This window comes from Mustela nivalis (assembly GCF_964662115.1).
Source record: "Mustela nivalis genome assembly, chromosome: 13".
In the NCBI taxonomy this organism is placed as follows: domain Eukaryota; kingdom Metazoa; phylum Chordata; class Mammalia; order Carnivora; family Mustelidae; genus Mustela; species Mustela nivalis.
The window spans coordinates 83,598,759-83,615,842 of record NC_139032.1 but is presented as its reverse complement, the minus strand read 5'-3'; the positions used below and the strand labels follow the sequence as shown (position 1 = coordinate 83,615,842).

General features: G+C 39.2%; 1 protein-coding gene across 9 annotated transcripts in view; it reads left to right on the top strand.

The window, feature by feature from the left end:
* SCAI (suppressor of cancer cell invasion) overlaps window positions 1-17,084 on the top strand; it is a 143,147-nt gene that overhangs the window by 108,346 nt on the left and 17,717 nt on the right. For 7 of the 9 annotated variants that reach the window (XM_082695536.1, XM_082695540.1, XM_082695542.1 and 4 more), the window contains 3 exons: window positions 12,845-12,917; window positions 16,585-16,758; window positions 16,932-17,032. In XM_082695536.1, coding sequence (XP_082551662.1) covers window positions 12,845-12,917; window positions 16,585-16,758; window positions 16,932-17,032 — 348 coding nt within the window. Of the gene's footprint in view, window positions 1-12,844; window positions 12,918-13,659; window positions 13,802-16,584; window positions 16,759-16,931; window positions 17,033-17,084 lie in introns of all 9 variants that reach the window. The other 2 variants (XR_014301975.1, XR_014301976.1) reach the window with 2 other exon arrangements.

Sequence of the window (17,084 nt, the reverse complement as noted above, 5' to 3'; positions counted from 1 at the left end):
CAATTTTTGTGTTTTAGAGGTAGTATCTGAATTTCCAGGGCATCCAACCCACTCTAAATTTTTCACACATATCCTGCTACCCGTTCTGTCAAGTTTGACATTACAACTTTTGATTTTAGGAAAATTAGCTGTATACTTTTGTAAATCGTGTGTGTGTTGTTGCTTTTAATCTTTTTGAGAGGGTAGGAAGCTGCTGAAGGAAAGAAAAGCTTGATTGGCTAACTTATTTAAACCTGTAAACCCAGAAGAGTCCAGGCATTTTATATCTTCACAGAATTCAGAGGAAGCATTCAGTGTCTTCGTCGATAAGAAGGAATCATTTGCTACAGTTTAGTGGTGTGACAGAATCGCTTGCTATACCAGGTCAAGTGTACTACTGAATAGGATCTAGCATGCATTTTGAGTATTTTATCCATCTATTAATTTCTCTCAACTTGATTGGATAATATTTGATACCACCTTTTATAGGCTTAAGAATACCATTCATTGTACGTCCCTGCTATTTTCCAAAGTGCTGTTTGGATAGAGAATGAGTACTGAATGCTGATTTTTAAAAACACCATTGTGCATCATTGGAAATGTATTTATCTTAAAAGTATATCATGATTTAATTCAAAATTTCGATATTCTGACACCGAGGATAATAGTGCATTAATAGAAGGTTCTTCTGTTTGCTTTTAATGGCACGTGGAGTATCACTCCTTTCAAAAATTAAATTGTCCAGAACAGACTTGTTTATGCACCAGGCAAATTAGAGCACGGCACAGACAAATTTGGTCTTCTTAAAAATTAGTACTGTTCGGTACCTCTAAATCAAGTAGGCATCCTCTGTGTTGATACATGAAGGTGTCGGATATATACTTCTCCCCCGCAGAGCATGTGTGAAAAGTCTTAAATTACCGTTTTACACATTTCTAATGAGAAAGAACTCTGTGACTGATGTACTATTTCTCGAGTGCCGATTTTGCTGTGTTTCCTGAACACGTTTGCTCATGTTTCTTTATATAAGTACCAACATTTCATGTATATCTCTTCATTTAAATATTCTTTATTTTTATGGAAGTAAGTTATGCATGTAGTTTAAAGCTGTAGTTCTCAACTCTTTCCATGTATCAGAAACATTCGGGTCCTTCTCAAAACTATCTCTCCTTGGGCCCCAGCTCGTGTGATCCTGCATTGCTTGAGCTGAGGTGGATCTTGGGTGTCATTGCAATTCCAGTGTGGGTCAAGGTGGGGACCCTCAGTCAGCAAGTTCCCACACATATTACCAAAAAGGCCTGCCCTCACTTGCCTTACTTGCCTTCTTCCAGAGGCCACCAGTTACATCTTTGTAGCTGATTATTCGGGTGCTTAGCCATCATTTTTCTAAATAACATGCTCGTATTGATATTTCTTGATTGTTCAGTTTTAGGCATTATGTCTTACTATCTCAATCTGGAAAAGAAATTCAGCTCTTTCCTCTTGCTATCCCCAGCTCACAGTTACACCTTTTACCTTGACTTCTAACATGATTTTGATTCACTGACTATTTGGTGCTTATATTATAATGATGAGAAAATGTGTTTAAAATCCAAGCTGTATAGTAAACTTTTTCTTTTTTATAGTAAACTTTTTCTTTCCTGTGCAACTTCCTGCTTTCCCTGGAGCAAACAATTACGTAACGTTGTTCCTTGTTTTTGTCTGAACGTCGCATTGATTCAGTCCCCAATCTGCACACCAGTCGCCTACTTCTTTCAGAGTCTTCAGATATGTCTGTCTCTTAATTTTTCTCTTGGTGCCGAATTATTCCCCACTCCCAGAGCCTCTGAATGGTGCCCTTCACGGAGACCTCATCCCAAACCTCATTTCATTATTATCTTGGGAAGTCTTCATCTCTTCTCTGTTTCCCAAATCCCCGTCTGTCTTCCTCTTAGACGCCCATTTCATTTGCTTTCATTTTGTTGCAGGATCTCCAGAAGCTACTTCCTAGGAAGGGTAAACAGGAGGTAAAATATTTGAGGTCTTGAGTGTCTTCAGTTGTTCTTTAATTTACCCTCATGCTTGAATGATTAGATTAGAAATTATTTCCCTTCAGAATTTGGAAGGGTTTGTTGTATTGCTTTCTAGCTTGCAGGATTTCCTAAGTGGTAGAAAAGCGTTCTCATTCTTGATTCTTTTATGTGACCTGTTTTCAATCTTAGGAAACTCTGGAAACATCTAGGATCATCAGTTTGAGCTCCGGTGAAAACTCCATTAAGAAGTTTTCAACTTCTTAAATAGGATGCCCTGGTCTGGGTTTGCTTATTCATGCAGCTTGGCGTGTACATCACGAGTGCTTTCAACATGGAAACTCCATCTATTTTCTTGAGTTGTCCCATTGATTTCCTCTCCCCATTTTCTCTTTTCTATCTTTTGGGACCTTGGAACCATCTGTCACTCCTATATTGGACCTTATAGTCTAGTACTCCGATTGTCTTGCCCTTTATTTTCCATCTCCTGCTCTTTTTGCTCTTTAGGTAATTCCATTGCCTTTATCTTCTAACCTGTTAGACTTCTCATTTGTTTTTTGGATGTTTTTTCATAAAGATACAGATTTGTGTGTGTTTATAAGACATATGTGCATGTACATATATAATCATCTTGGTTGACATACCTTCTCTAACCTTTGAAAATATCAATTATCATTTTAAAATTCTCCCTGCATGGTATCTTTTCCTCTATGTTGATTTGTTTCTCTTTGGTTTTGTCTATATATTTCATGATAGAGACTTTCCTCAGGGTATCGTAATGTTTGTTTGCTCAGATTTAAGAGAGGAAGCTAGCACAATGATTGTTATCTCTGAGGTTGTACATAGAGCTTGTCACACTGAGATGCTTGGTGCGATGATCTAGTTGGACCACTTAGCTGGGTAATCTCTGATGTCAGTATCTTCAGGTCTTTCTTCGTGGTCTTGTCATTTTCACCAGAGCAGGTTCAGTTCTTCAGCTTAGAATGTGAGGATCTGACTATCAGCACTATGCTTTGTTTTTGCTAAAGTCTGTATGTGTGTTTATGTTTATATATTCATGGATCTTTATGTCTCCACTGCCTTACACTTAAAATATTCTTGGTAATATGTGTTGAATGATTAAATGAAGGTATGCACTATTATCTTTATTCTGTAGATGAGGAACCTTTGCCTATGGAGTTTAAGTATTTTGCCTAATTGATTCCAGCAGCCATTCTCATTTCAAAGCCCAAACTCTCTCAACACTTAGCGAAAGAGGAGTTTTGCATGCTAGTCCAAGCGTCATTTCAGAAGACAGTGATTGAAATGCCAAGATGTGTAACATGTATAGTAGGAGTAAGGTAAACCCCTCGGTCATTCTGGGCAGTGACTTTTAGTTCTTGTAGTTCTTTTAGTTCTGCTTTCTTTTCTTTGGGAGAAGAAAACCCTTTGAATATTTAAATATTTGTGACAGAACTGGATCTCTGCCAACAAACATGAATTATGCATTTGTCAAAACAGTGATATTTGGGCACCTATGTGGCTCAGTTGGTTAAGTGACTGCCTTCAGCTCAAGTCATGATCCCAGAGTCTCAGGATAAAGTCCTGCATCAGGCTCCCAACTCCATGGGGAGTTTGGTTCTCCCTCTGACCTTCTCCCCTCTCGCGCTCTCTCTCACTCAAATGGATAAATAAAATTTCTTAACAAACAAACAGTGATATTTATATAAACAGCCCCATCCTAAAGTATTTAACTAATGGCTGCAGATTGCTGCAGTCTGTTAAGACATTCACCTGCCTAACCAGAGCGTGTAAGAGCTCTTCTGCTAGTCAGCCACACTCATTCCATTTCTTTTTCTTTTCTTTTTTTTTTTAAAGATTTTATTTATTTATTTGTTAGAGACAGAGGGAGAGAGAGTAAGTGAGCACAGGCAGACAGAGAGGCAGGCAGAGGCAGAGGGAGAAGCAGGCTCCCTGCCAAGCAAGGATCCTGATGCGGGACTCGATCCCAGGACCCTGGGATCATGACCTGAGCCGAAGGCAGCTGCTTAACCAACTGAGCCACCCAGGCGTCCCTCATTCCATTTCTTCTTTACTACTTTGAAAGATAGTCTCTCTCTCCTTTTTTTTTTTTTGGTGATCTACAATTATATTGTGGTATGTCTACATTTTATTTCTTTATACTTAACCTATTGGGATTTGTTGGATTTCTTGAATTATACGTTGGAGTTTTTCATTATTGCTGGAAAATTCTCAGCCATTATTTCTTCAGACATTGGTGGTACCCTGGCATCTCTCTCACCCCCTTCTGGAACTCATCATACATTCATATTCATTAGCACAGCCTTCTTGCTGTGTCTTCCACATCTCTTAACTTCTCTTCTACATTTTTCTGTCTTTTTGTGTAACATGTTGACATTTGGATAATTTCTTTGTTCTGTCTTTCAGTTCAAAAATTCTTTCTTTAGCTGTGATTAACTTTCTTCTAAACCGATTTATTGAGTTTTATATTGGTTATGTCTTATTTCTAAAAGTTCTGTTTGGTTCCTTTAAAATAACCCATTACCTTTTTATAGTTTCCTCTTTTCTGTTTTTGAGTTTGTTCTTTATTTCTTTAAACTTACTAAGCATACTTATTTATTATTTATTATCTATCTGATAATTCTTATACCTGAAATCTGCTTTTGCTGCCAAAAGACACCCTTTGGTATTTTTGTGTTCTTGAATGCTTGATGACATTTGACCAGTTTCTTCTCATTATCCTTAAAACGATTTGTGGGAAATTCACTGAGCCCTAGAATGAAGATACTTTCATCCAGAGATAGTGTGTATCTGCTTTGGCGAGACACCTGGAGACATGACTGTGTTGGGACCATGTTTTTAGGATTATCTTCATGGTATGAATTTGAGCTGCAAACATGAGAGGGGGAGCTTATAATTACAACCCTCAGGCACTGTGGTGTTTTTGTTTGTCTCTGCTCTGTTCACTACTGAGAAAATTTTCCTTGCAGACACCTTGAGGAATAGTCATGGGGAAAGGAAGGTAAAAAGTTTGGGTTGGGTTCATCTTTACATGAAAGGTATAACCCTTTAGGATTCCAATTTACCAGGGCCGGGTTCTTATCAGACTCCCATCTTAGGCAGACCCTGCTCTCAGGGATCCTTTTCTTTGGATTAAATCTTTAAAACCTAACTTCAAGTTGTTTGATTGCCTCAGTGCAAAAGAGGTCTGGAGTCAGCTGATTTTCTCAGTTTCTTCTGCTGGTTTTTCCACATCTTTGTAAGCTCCTGTCATTGGAATGGCCCTGGCCTCTGTCTTTGTGCTCTTCTTTTCCAGCTACAACTCATTCACTTGATGCCCTTATTTAGTTTCATGACTTTAATTATGATCTCTGCTCTGACAGTTTCTAAACCTGTCTCCAGCTCAGACCACTCGCTGTTACTGCAGACTCAAATATAATCTACCTACTCCATATCTCTGATTGGTAATTTTAATAGAGATTGCAAATTTCACATGCCCAAGACAGAATCCCTGGACCTCTTCCATCTCCAGCTTTCCCCAGAGCAGTTAATGATTTTCAACTTCTATAGTTGCACCAGCCAAATCCTTGGTTTCATATTTGCCTCCTTTTCCCCTCATACCCCACTTCCATTTCAGGCAGTCCTCTTGGCTGTAACAGATACATCCAGATTCTTACCATCTCCGCTCCCCTCACCCTGGCTGATGCTGTTGCTGTTTCTGCCCTGAACTATTGCAGCAGCTCCCTGCCTTCTGCCCTTGTTCTCCTGTGGAGTGTGCCTGTACGTCAGATCATGTCCCTTCTCTACTCAAAATCTCCAGAGGCTGCTCATCTCACTCAGAGTAAAGGCTTCATGTTATCTGCCCTCACATGCCCTCTCTTCCCCTCGGAGGCACTTCTGAGCTTTTCTCTTGCCAATCTTCCTAGCAGTTCTCTTCACCCACATTGACCTTGCTGTGCCTCTAACATACATGGCTGTCAGCTGCTTAGGATCTTTGAGTCTCTTCCCTCTGCCTTGAGTCCTCTTCCAAAGACACCCACTTTGTTCTTCAGGTGTTTGACAGGTTGAAGTTTCTCAATAGGGTCTTCCCTAGTTGCCCTATTTAAAATCATATGCCTCTTTTATTTTTTATCCACCTCTCTTTATTTTTTCCTTAACGATCATGACAGTTAGCTTCTGTGTAGTGTCATACACTATTTTAGGCACTTTACAAACATTAACACATTTAATCCTCAGAAACCGATGTGTTATTTTTATTATTCCCATTTTACTGATAAGAAAACCAAGGCAGGGGCACCTGGGTGGCTCAGTTGGTTAAGCGTCTGCCTTCAGCTCAGGTCTTGATTCCAGGGTCCTGGAATCTAGCCCCACTTTGGGCTCCCTGATCAGTGGAGAGCCTGTTCTCTCTCTCTGTTCTCTGCCCCTCCCCACCACTCAAATTCTCTCTTTCAAAAAAATGAATCAAAAATCTTAAAAAGGGGGCACCTGGGTGGCTCAGGGGGTTAAAGCTTCTGCCTTCAGCTCAGGTCATGATCCCAGAGTCCTGGGATCGAGCCCCTCATCGAGCACTCTGCTTGGCAGGGAGCCTGCTTCCCCCTCTGTCTCTCTGCCTGCATCTCTGCCTACTTGTGATCTCTGTCTGTCAAACAAATAAATCTTTAAAAAAAAAAAAAAAGAGAGAGAGAGAGAGAGAAAGAAAAAGAAAATCAAGGCACAGAAAGGTTAAGTAATTGCCCCAGGTCACACAACTAGTAAGTGGCTGAGTTGGGATTTAAACAATCTGATTGTAAAGTCTGTGCTGCTAACCATACTCTGTGCTTTTTCCATATGTAATATGCATTAGTCACCTTATATATTATATAACTGCTTTGTTTACTGTGGGTCTCTACCTGCCACCTCCACCCGCATCTAAATGCCAGCTCCAGGAAAACAGATTGCTGGGGTTTTTTTATCTGTTTTGTTTATTGCTATATTCCTACCACCTAGAACAGTGTCTAGTCGGTAGGATCAAGGAGTATTTGTTGAAGAAAAGAGATCTTTAAAAATGGTACTATGTACTATTTTGAAGTTTTAAAGATGTTTTAAAGTACCCATTAAATAGATAATTTCCTGGGAGAAAAAAATCTAATCACTGTAAGAAGGAAATCAGAAAAACCCAGTCAGGGTATGAAATAGAGGGAAATGATCGAAGTTATCTCATTTTCCCCTACAAGAAAGATTAGCCCTTTGGAGTTCACCTGTAAATACTTTTAAACTTTTGGAATCAAATATACAGTTCCAGAGCAATGAAAATCAAAACTTTATATTCAATAGCAATTAGGTCACAAGACACTTACATGACCTTGATCATGTCCTTGTTTTTTTCTGTGTCTCTTTTCCATTCTCTGTAAAATAGGTTGGCAATACTGATCTTATAGTATTGTTAAGATTACAGGTTATGATTTACGAAGCCTAGGATAATCCCTGAAAAGTAGTATTAGTACTCAGTAAATGATAGAAATTATTATGGTAATGACAATTTTAAGACACAAATAACACACACAAAAGAAAACCCTACCCCAGATTAGTTTATTATTATAGAGTAGAAAAAAAATGAAATACTAGTAAATAGACTAGTAAATGGATTAATAGAATAATCTAACAAAAGAGTTTATTTGAATTGTATATCAATTTTGTGAAAATCAATCAATATTGTATACTATACAGATAGGATCAGTAAGAAGAATCACATGCTTAACTCGGGGGTCATTTTGTACCCATTCTTTTAAAATAATAATTCATTTTATAAATAAATTTAGTACCCATTCTTTTTTTTTTTTTTTTTTAAGACTTATTCATTTATTTTAGAGAAAGAGAGCAAGTGAGGGGAGGGGCATAGGGAAAGAATCCTCAAGCAGACTCCCTGCTGGGTGTGGAGCTCTACTCTGGGGCTCAGTCCCAGGAACCTGAGATCATGGCCTGAGCCAAAATCAAGGGTTGGACACTTAATCAACTAAGCCACGAAGGTGCCCTGAGTACACATTCTTTTTTTTTTTTTTTTTAAGAATTATTTATTCATTTTAGAGAGAGAATGTGGTGGTGAGGGGGGTAAAGGGAGGGGAAGACAGACACCCTGTTGAGCATGGAGCCCCACCTGAGGCTCCATCCCATGACCCTGAGATCACAACCTTGCCAAAACCAAGAGTCAGACACTTAACTGACTGTACCACCCAGACATCTCCCCAGTACTCATTCTTTTTTTTTTTTTTTTTTTTAAGATTTTGTTTGACAGAGAGAGACACAGTGAGAGAGGGAACAGAACCAGGGGGAGTGGGAGAGGGAGAAGCAGGCTTCCTGCTGAGCAGGGAGCCCAATGTGGGGCTCGATCCCAGGACCCTTGGATCACAGCCTGAGCCAAAAGCAGATGCCCAGCAACCAAGCCACCCAGGCACCCTCCTCCCCAGTACCCATTCTTCCATCCAAGTACTAACCAGGCCCGACCCTGCTTAGCTTCCGAGATCAGACGAGATCGGGCGCGTTCAGGGTGGTATGGCCGTAGACCCCAGTACCCATTCTTAATTAAAACAAAAACAAAAACAAAAACTAAAAAACTCAGCTTATGATGAAAAGGTACTATACTAAGTCGCCAATTTTGGACTCTGAGTGAGAAACATTAAAAGTATTCTCAGTTAAAATAAGCAAGAAAAAGAGAGTGCCTGCTATCATCCTTGTGATTGATCTTGTTTTAGTCCTGACCAGAATTGTTTAACATTCCCAAAATAATGCAATGAAAAAGATTGTCCAGACTAGCAAGAAGTGTAAATATTGAAAAGAGAGAGGGGTGCCTGGGTGGTTCAGTCATTTAAGCCTGTGCCTTTGGCTCAGGTCATGATCCCAGGGTCCTGGGATTGAGCCCCAAGTTGGGCTCCTTGCTCAGTGGGGAGCCTGCTTCTCCCTTTGCCTGCTGCTCCCCCTGCTTGTGCGCTCTCACTCTTTCTCTGTCAAATAAATTAATAAAATCTTTTAAAAAGCATTGAGGTGCACCTGGGTGGCTCATCCCTTAAGCGTCTGCCTTAATAGCATTAAACCATATAAGCCCTATATGGGGGCAATTATGAGACATTCCCAAAAACATGAAAATAAAGAAAATAAGATAATACCATGGGAGTTACACTATAAAATTGAATACCAAATGGGTTAGACCAGAGATGTGTAAGGTATCTTAAAGAAACTGTTTCCCAGACCTAAAATTTAAATATAATCTGATAGGAGGAAGTCAGAGGTCTCCAAGGTCAGCCCCCGCCACCCCCACCGGCTCAGCGATTCATGAGAACTGGTAATTCTCAGTGTATAATCACACTCGCTACTAAGATTTAGCACAGTAAAGGATACAGAGCAAAATCTCAAAAGAAAAAGGCACATGCGATCAAGTCCAGAGAAAAGCAGGCACAAACTTCCAGGAGGCCTCTCCCAGTGAAGTCACAGAGGATGCACTCAGTTCTTCTGGCAGCAAATGAGATGACATGGGTAACATGTCTACCAGCGAGGCTCCCTAGGGACTCGGTGCCCGGGGTTTTTGCTGGGGATTCATTATGTAGGCACCCTCTGCCTGGCACATATTAAAGGCCATTCTCCCAGAAGAAAAGCAGGTGCTCAGCATAAACCATGTTGTTTATACAGTCCAGGTAAAGGAAACTGCTCTTACTCGTTCTGCTAATGGTGGGAACCCTCCTCAAATCTAAGTCCCCAGAAGCCAGCCGACTGCCAGTCTTGTAAGCAGGGTTTCAAAGTTTATAAGCAGACTTTCAAAAGATAGCAGTCAGGCTTGTTAAGCAACTGTCTCCACACAGTATTTAAAAAAAAAAAAAAAAAAAAGGAAGAAGAGAAAGGTTGATCAACAGGGGAAGCAAAGAAAAAGGAGACCTTGGAACATAAATAAGGCCATCTGCATCCCAGCACTACCCAAGAACAAGAACATTAAGAGGCCAAATATCCAGAAGGCCATTTTTCAGTGTAGCTAAATGGCTCAAGGCGCTTAATCTGAAAAATGGTCCTTAATATCATTCTACTTACTCCCTTTGTTTTGATTGCAAGAAATTGCAAATTTACTTGTTTAATTTTTTAATACTGATATGATATTCAGAAAGTCTCAAAATAAAAAATTTCCAAAAGGCTTATTATGATACCCCTTAACCTTCCCAGTCTCAGTTCACTCAGTTTCTTTCTCTCTCTCTCTCTCTCTCTCTCTTTCTTTGGATAATGACTTTTGTTTGTTTCTTGTTTATCCTTCTAGAATTTTTTAAAACATATATGTAAGCCAAAACAAATATATAGTCTTTAGTCTTCTTAGCTATATAAATGGCAATAACATGCTACATACAGCTGTTCTATAGCTTACTTTGTTTCCACTTAGTGAGAAATGTTGGAGGGGTGCCTGAGTGGCTCAGTCAGTTAAGCGTCCAACTCTTGATTTTGCCTCAGGTCATGGTCTGAGGGTCATGAGATCAAACCCCGCTTTGGGCTCCATGCTGGGCATGGAGCCTGCTTAAGATTCTCTCTCTCTCTCTCCCTTAAAAAACAAACCCAAAAAATGTTGCAGATCTTTCCATATCCCTTCATAAAGAACTTCTTTGTTCTTTTATTTTTTTTTTTAAATAACTGCATAGTACTCCATCATATGGTTGTGCCAGAATTTATTTTACCAATCCCTTGTTGCTGGTCGTTTGGTTGTTTCTAATCTTTCCTGTTACTACCAGTGCTGCAAGGAGTAAATTTGGGCTTAATGTTATTCACAGGTTTGAGAATTTATTGGTAGTATAAATTTTTAGTTGTAGAATTCCTGCATTAATGGAATATAGATACTGTCATATTGTCTTCTAAAGAATTTGTTCCAGGGGCGCCTGGGTGGCTCAGTGGGTTAAGCCGCTGCCTTCGGCTCAGGTCATGATCTCAGAGTCCTGGGATCGAGTCCCGCATCGGGCTCTCTGCTCAGCGGAGAGCCTGCTTCCCTCTCTCTCTGCCTGCCTCTCCATCTACTTGTGATTTCTCTCTGTAAAATAAATAAATAAAATCTTAAAAAAAAAAAAATTAAAAAAAAAAAAAAGAATTTGTTCCAGTTTATACTCCTACCATCTACATATGGGTATTTGTGTCCCCATATTCTTGCCAAGTGGTATATATTCTCAAGCTTTTGGAAATTTTGCTAAACGGGTAGGTTAAAAAGTGATATTGTAACGTCTTTTCATGTATTTGAGCCAGTTGTATTCCCTTTTCTGTGAATTCCTTGTTATCTTCCATTCATTTTTCTGTTGGATCAGTGGTCTGTTTCTTGTGGGTTTGGAGAAGCTCTTTCTATATTAAGGAGCTTAATCTTTGTAATGTGCCTTGCAAATATTTTCCCCAGTTAATCATTTTGCTTTTGATTTAGCTTATACTGTATTTTACTGTGCATAAGCCTTTGATTTTGTAACTGGGTCTATTAATCATTTTAAAGTTTATTTATATATATATTTTAGTAATCTTTACATCCAACATTGGGCTTGAATTTTTGACCCTAAGGTCTAGTGTTGCTTGCTTTTCCAACTGAGCCAGCCAGGTATCCCATGGTCTATTGATCATAATAGTTAGGAAGATCTTCTAGATTATTTAAAAAAAAAAAAAAAAGCCTTTTTTCTTTCAGCACTTTTCTTTCTTAATTTTTTTACATTTAAATCTTTAATATATTTGGAATTATCCATGTGTGCTGCAAAGTATGGAGCCAACTTTTTTCTAGAGGGCTATCCAGTTTTTTCCCCTACTGGAGAGCCATCTAACCATCAGATTTTCCCACTTTCTTCAGAATTTTATTTTGTTCATTTATTTTATGTAATCTCTACACCCAACATGTGACTCGAACCCATGACTCTGAGATCAAGAGTTGCACGTATGCCATGCTCTTGCGACTAAGCCAAATTTTTTTATGTCCTAATTTGACCTATCATCTTTATCATATATACTGAAGTCTTATCTGTTTTGGGGTCTAATTTTGGATTCTTTGTTCTCTTCCATCAGTCTTCTGCCTACTCTTAATGCCAGTGCCACGTATTTTTAGTTACTGAGGCTTTAAAGTATGTTTCAGTATCTCACGAGTCTAGTTCCCTCTCTTTGTTCTCTTTTTCAGAGCTTTCCTGGCTAATCTACTTTTCCCATATGAACTTTAGAATTATTTTTTTTAGTTGCAGGAAAAAATAGCTGTGGCCATTTTTATTGAGGTTGGTTCAAATTCCAATAAATTAGTGTAATAGTATCTTTAGAATGGGTTTCTCTCTAAGAGCATATTGTGTCTTTCCATCCTTTAGAGAATGGATATCCTTAGTCAAACAGTGCTCTAGTGTTTTATCAGCTTTAATCCTCACTGTACATTAACCTATTGACATTCTAGTTTTATACGTCATTCTGTTTGAGTAGTTAATTTGGTTCACAATGAGAATGATTGCAGTCTTCTCTGCTCCCCAGTAAGTCAGGTTCTAGAGCCTTTGAGGCTGAGAGCCAGATTCTAGAGCTTGGAAAATCCACCCTTGTAAATATTGGTGTATATCGCCCTTTGGAGTGGTCGCTTGACAGACAGCCAGATGACCTCTCCCTATAACACTACAACTATTTACATGCCTTTATTTTAGAAGTCAATAGTTTATTTTTCGTAAACTTCACTATTTTAAGAAAGCTCATTACACATGGTAGTTATACATGGATGGCAGTCTGTTCTGCTGTCACTGATGTTTCTGCATCTGCTCAGTAAAAGGGCCCTATATACACTAATGACATGCTTTGGAAAATTACTTGAGTAACTATCTTTAGTCAAATTTTTAATGAAAGTTTTAAATTCTTATATGTTACAGAATTTCACAAACTTATTTGGACAGCCACTAGTCTGCTTGCTTTCTCCTACAGCATATCCAAAAGCTTTACAAGGTATGTTGTCATTACCTGTTATATCCATAGGTTGCAAATAAACACAGTCTACATTTTGAATAATACGGGTCTTTGCCTCCCCACCTGTAATGATCACATGTGGTTTTATAGTGTTTAATGTGGCAGGTGTCGATCTGAAATAAACCCAGAAGTCTTGCCAACAGCTAGACTTCTTTAATGTGCTATTAGGTCTTGAGATAAGGCTAAAAGAAATGGTAAATCGTCCCTAAGAAAAGGTGCTTTTTGCTCCCTTACTGCTAGGGGCCTCATGATCTGTGAATTTTTAGATTTGTTTTGCAGGTGTTTTTTTGTTTGGTTTGGTTTTAGTTTTGGTTTTGATGTGTGTGTCGCCCTTCATAGCAGCAGGATTTCCTATATCTCTGGCTACATATTCTAGGCATCTTTTAAGACCATGTGATTTCCGGTCTAGAAAACTTCTCAGCCTATGCCTAAGAGTTAGGATAACCTTACTGGCACAACTTAAAGGGTTTCTTTTATTCACATTTTTACCTTGTTGTATTTTTAAAGTAAAAGACCCTCTTTTCAGTGTGCTAGGGAGACACTGTGTCTGTGTTATGGCTGAGAAATGAGAAAGACTGTCTTTAATAATTTGTCCTTGATAAGCCAACATGTAAAATCTAGTTCGAACTCCCAGTCTTTACGCTAGGTAGAAACTAAACAAACCTTAACCGTGTTTTAGCAGTACTTGTCACTGTTTCACTATCTCCCTGACCGTGAATAGTGCTGATGTCTCTCTGGGAGATGGCATTTTACTGCTACTTCCCAGCCAGAAGTCCTGTCTGCTGACATAGTTTGACACAGGAAGTGATGGTCAGCATTTGAAAGCCTGAGAGAAGCTGGAGACTTTTCACCGTTGTTTTAAGGTAAGTTTTGCTATTTAACAGGGAAAAACACGTAGAAATATTAAGTTCTTGTATCCAAAAGTCAAATTACTAAGGGATAGAACTTACCTTCAAACAACGGTAAAATTCTCCTGCTTTGAGGACTTTGTTAACCTGTTTCCTGTCATTTCTGAAGAAGTGTAACCCCTTCCAATTACTTAAAGAGTGCTTTTTGCTGTCACTGTGTCCTGTCAAGATGCAGCTTCATTTAAAATGGCATGATCTAATGGGTTAATACCAAGATTATTTGTTCCAAAAGGCTTTATTGTGTAGAGGGTAAAAACAGAGACTCTGGAGGCAAGCTGATGGAATTTGAATTTCGACTACCACCGACTAGCTATGTGACCTTGGGAAGTTACGTAGCCATTCTGTGCCTTAGTTTCTGTGCCTCAGTTTCCTATCAAATGGAGATAATAATAGTTCTCTTTGTTAAATAATTTTGGGTATACAGTAAGTATTCAATATGTGCTATCATTTTTTCAAAAGATTTTATTCATTTATTTGACAGAGAGACAGTGAGAGAGGGAACACAAGCAGGGGTAGTAGGAGAGGGAGAAACAGGCTTCCCAGCGAGTGGGGAGCCAGATGCGGGGCTCGATCTCAGGACCCTGGGATCACGACCTGAGCTGAAGGCAGATGCTTAATGACTGAGCCACCCAGGCGCCCCAACTATCATTTTTTAATGGTCATTGTTATTAATGCTTGTTATCACACTTAGTTGTAGTATACGTCCTTAACATTTTTTTAGTCAAGTATCATATCTTTATGCGAGAAAGCTTAGACCTCTAATCCCTTAAATATGACCCGTGTGGGTACAAAGCTAGAAGATAACTAAGTATTTGGGATGTCTAATTAGGTTCTTGCACTTCTGGTATCCAAAGTCTCCAGTTCTCTCAGTCAAAGTGGAGTTGAAGGTTATATAGAATCATATGGCGCTGGGACATGGTTAACAAGACTGTTCTCGTAGAACAATAGCATTCGAGCCCAGACATAAGAGCTCTGTGACGAGAAAGTTTATGGAACATTTTTTTTTTTAAGATTTTATTTATTTATTTCACAGACAGAGATCACAAGTAGGCAGAGAGGCAGGCAGAAAGAGAGGGGGAAGCAGGTTCCCCACTGAGCAGAGATCCTGATGCGGGTCTTGATCCCAGGACCCCAGGATCATGACCCGAGCCGAAGGCAGAGGCTTTAATTCACTGATCCACCCAGGCGCCCCTGGAACATTTTTTTTTAAGATTTTATTTTTAAGTAATCTTTTTTTTTTTTTTAAGATTTTATTTATTTATGTATTTGACAGAGAGATCACAAGTAGGCAGAGAGGCACACAGAGAGAGAGGTGGAAGCAGGCTCCCTGATGAGCAGAGAGCCCGATGTGGGGCTCGATCCCAGGACCCTGGGATCATGACCTAAGCCGAAGTCAGAGGCTTTAACCCACTGAACCACCCAGGCGCCCCTTAAGTAATCTTTATGCCCAACGTGGGGCTCAAACTCACAACCCCAAGATCAAGAGTCATGTGCTCTACCCACTGAGCCAGCCAGATGCCTCAGTTTATGGAACACTTAGAGAAATTAAAGTACAACCTGCTAGTGGAAGGATAGGGTGTGGGACTGTGTGACTGAATCATGAAAACCTTTCAGGATTTGAGAAGAGCTTTAACTGGAAGACAGTGGGGTGCCATCAAAAGATTGTGAACAGAAGAGTAGCATGGAAGAGCGTTCATTCACCCTGTGGAGAATGGATTGTAGAGGAACACTGATGGAAACAGGGAGATAGTGGTGGCTCTGAAAGATACGAGCCCAGAGAGCCAGCAGGATTTGGTGATGGGTTGGATCTGAGAGAATAAGGGAGAAGAAGGAAGCAGAGGTGAACTTCTGGGGTTTCTGGCTAAGTTACTGATGAAAATGGTGGTACTGGGTAAGAAGCAGATTTGTAGAGAACACAAGGGGGAAGAATTTCCTTTCCATTTCTGATATCTTGGGTTTGAGGTTACCCTTGAAACTTAGGTTGAATATTATAGTCTAGAGCAACTCTGTTCAATAGAAGATGATGTAAGTCACATGTAATTTTAAATTTTCAAGTAGCCACATTGAAAACAGTTTAACAGGTGAAATTAATGTTAATTTGCCTTTTTGTAGTGAGGCTTTGAAGTCCTACACATAGTTTACATTTTACATTTCACAGTGTACCTGGTCACAGTGGACCACTCATATTTTAAGTGTCTAGTAGCTCTTGTAGGGCAATGCTGTTCTAGGCCTAACGAGCTCAGTCTAGGTCGTGGATAAGAGAACTGGGAGTCAGTAGGCATATAAGTGATACCTGAAATTATAGGAGTAGGTGAGATCAGCAATATATAGGGTCAAAGAAAGAAAAACTAATGTTTAAGGGATAAGCAAAGAAAGAGCAATGAACAAAAGGGAATGAAAAAGATTGCCAATTCTAATACTCATCTGAGAATTCTGTCGTGAGCTGCCCAGGTATTTGTCATATCTGGGTAAAATTTGTTAGTTGGAGTGAAAAAGGCAAAGGAGTATGTTCCTTTTTCATTTCCCTTAAGTTTACGAGGCTCTGTCTTGAGTTTGTTCAGCAGAAAGCAGCATACCTGGGATGTTTTTGTAATTGCAGGCAGAATCTACTGTATTGAATTATGATTTAATGATACAGCTTTAATTTTGTATATTATCATCATATTGAAATATTCCTCAAGTGCATTTCTTTTTGCAAAACTGTTGTCTATATATATATAACATGTTTGTTATTACAGATCAATCTCAACGAGGTAGCCTCTTCACTCTCTTTTTGAACAATCCTCTAATGGCCTTCCTATTTGTCTCTGGATTGTCAAGCATGCGCAGAGGCCTATGGGAAAAGTGTCAAGAATATCTTCGAAAAATCAACCGTGATATTGCCCAGCTACTGACCCATTCACGTTCAATAGGTACCCTACTAATATAACTGCACACTTAACATACTATAATGGTTTTATATTGTTGAAATTGTTTGAATTTTTAAAGGTATTTGTTGAAAGCAGGAAAGTCGAGAAGGTTTTCCCAAACTTTCTCAGTTTTTCTTTTAAGCATCTTTTTACTATCCTCTTTCTCCTCTTTGCAGATCAAGCATTTCTCCAGTTTTTTGGAGATGAGTTTCTTCGCTTGCTTCTCACAAGATTTATCTTTTGTTCAGCCACCATGAGGATGCACAAGATTTTTCGGGTAGGCAAAGAATATTATTAAGGACCAGTTTTATAGTTTTATGTATTTTAGG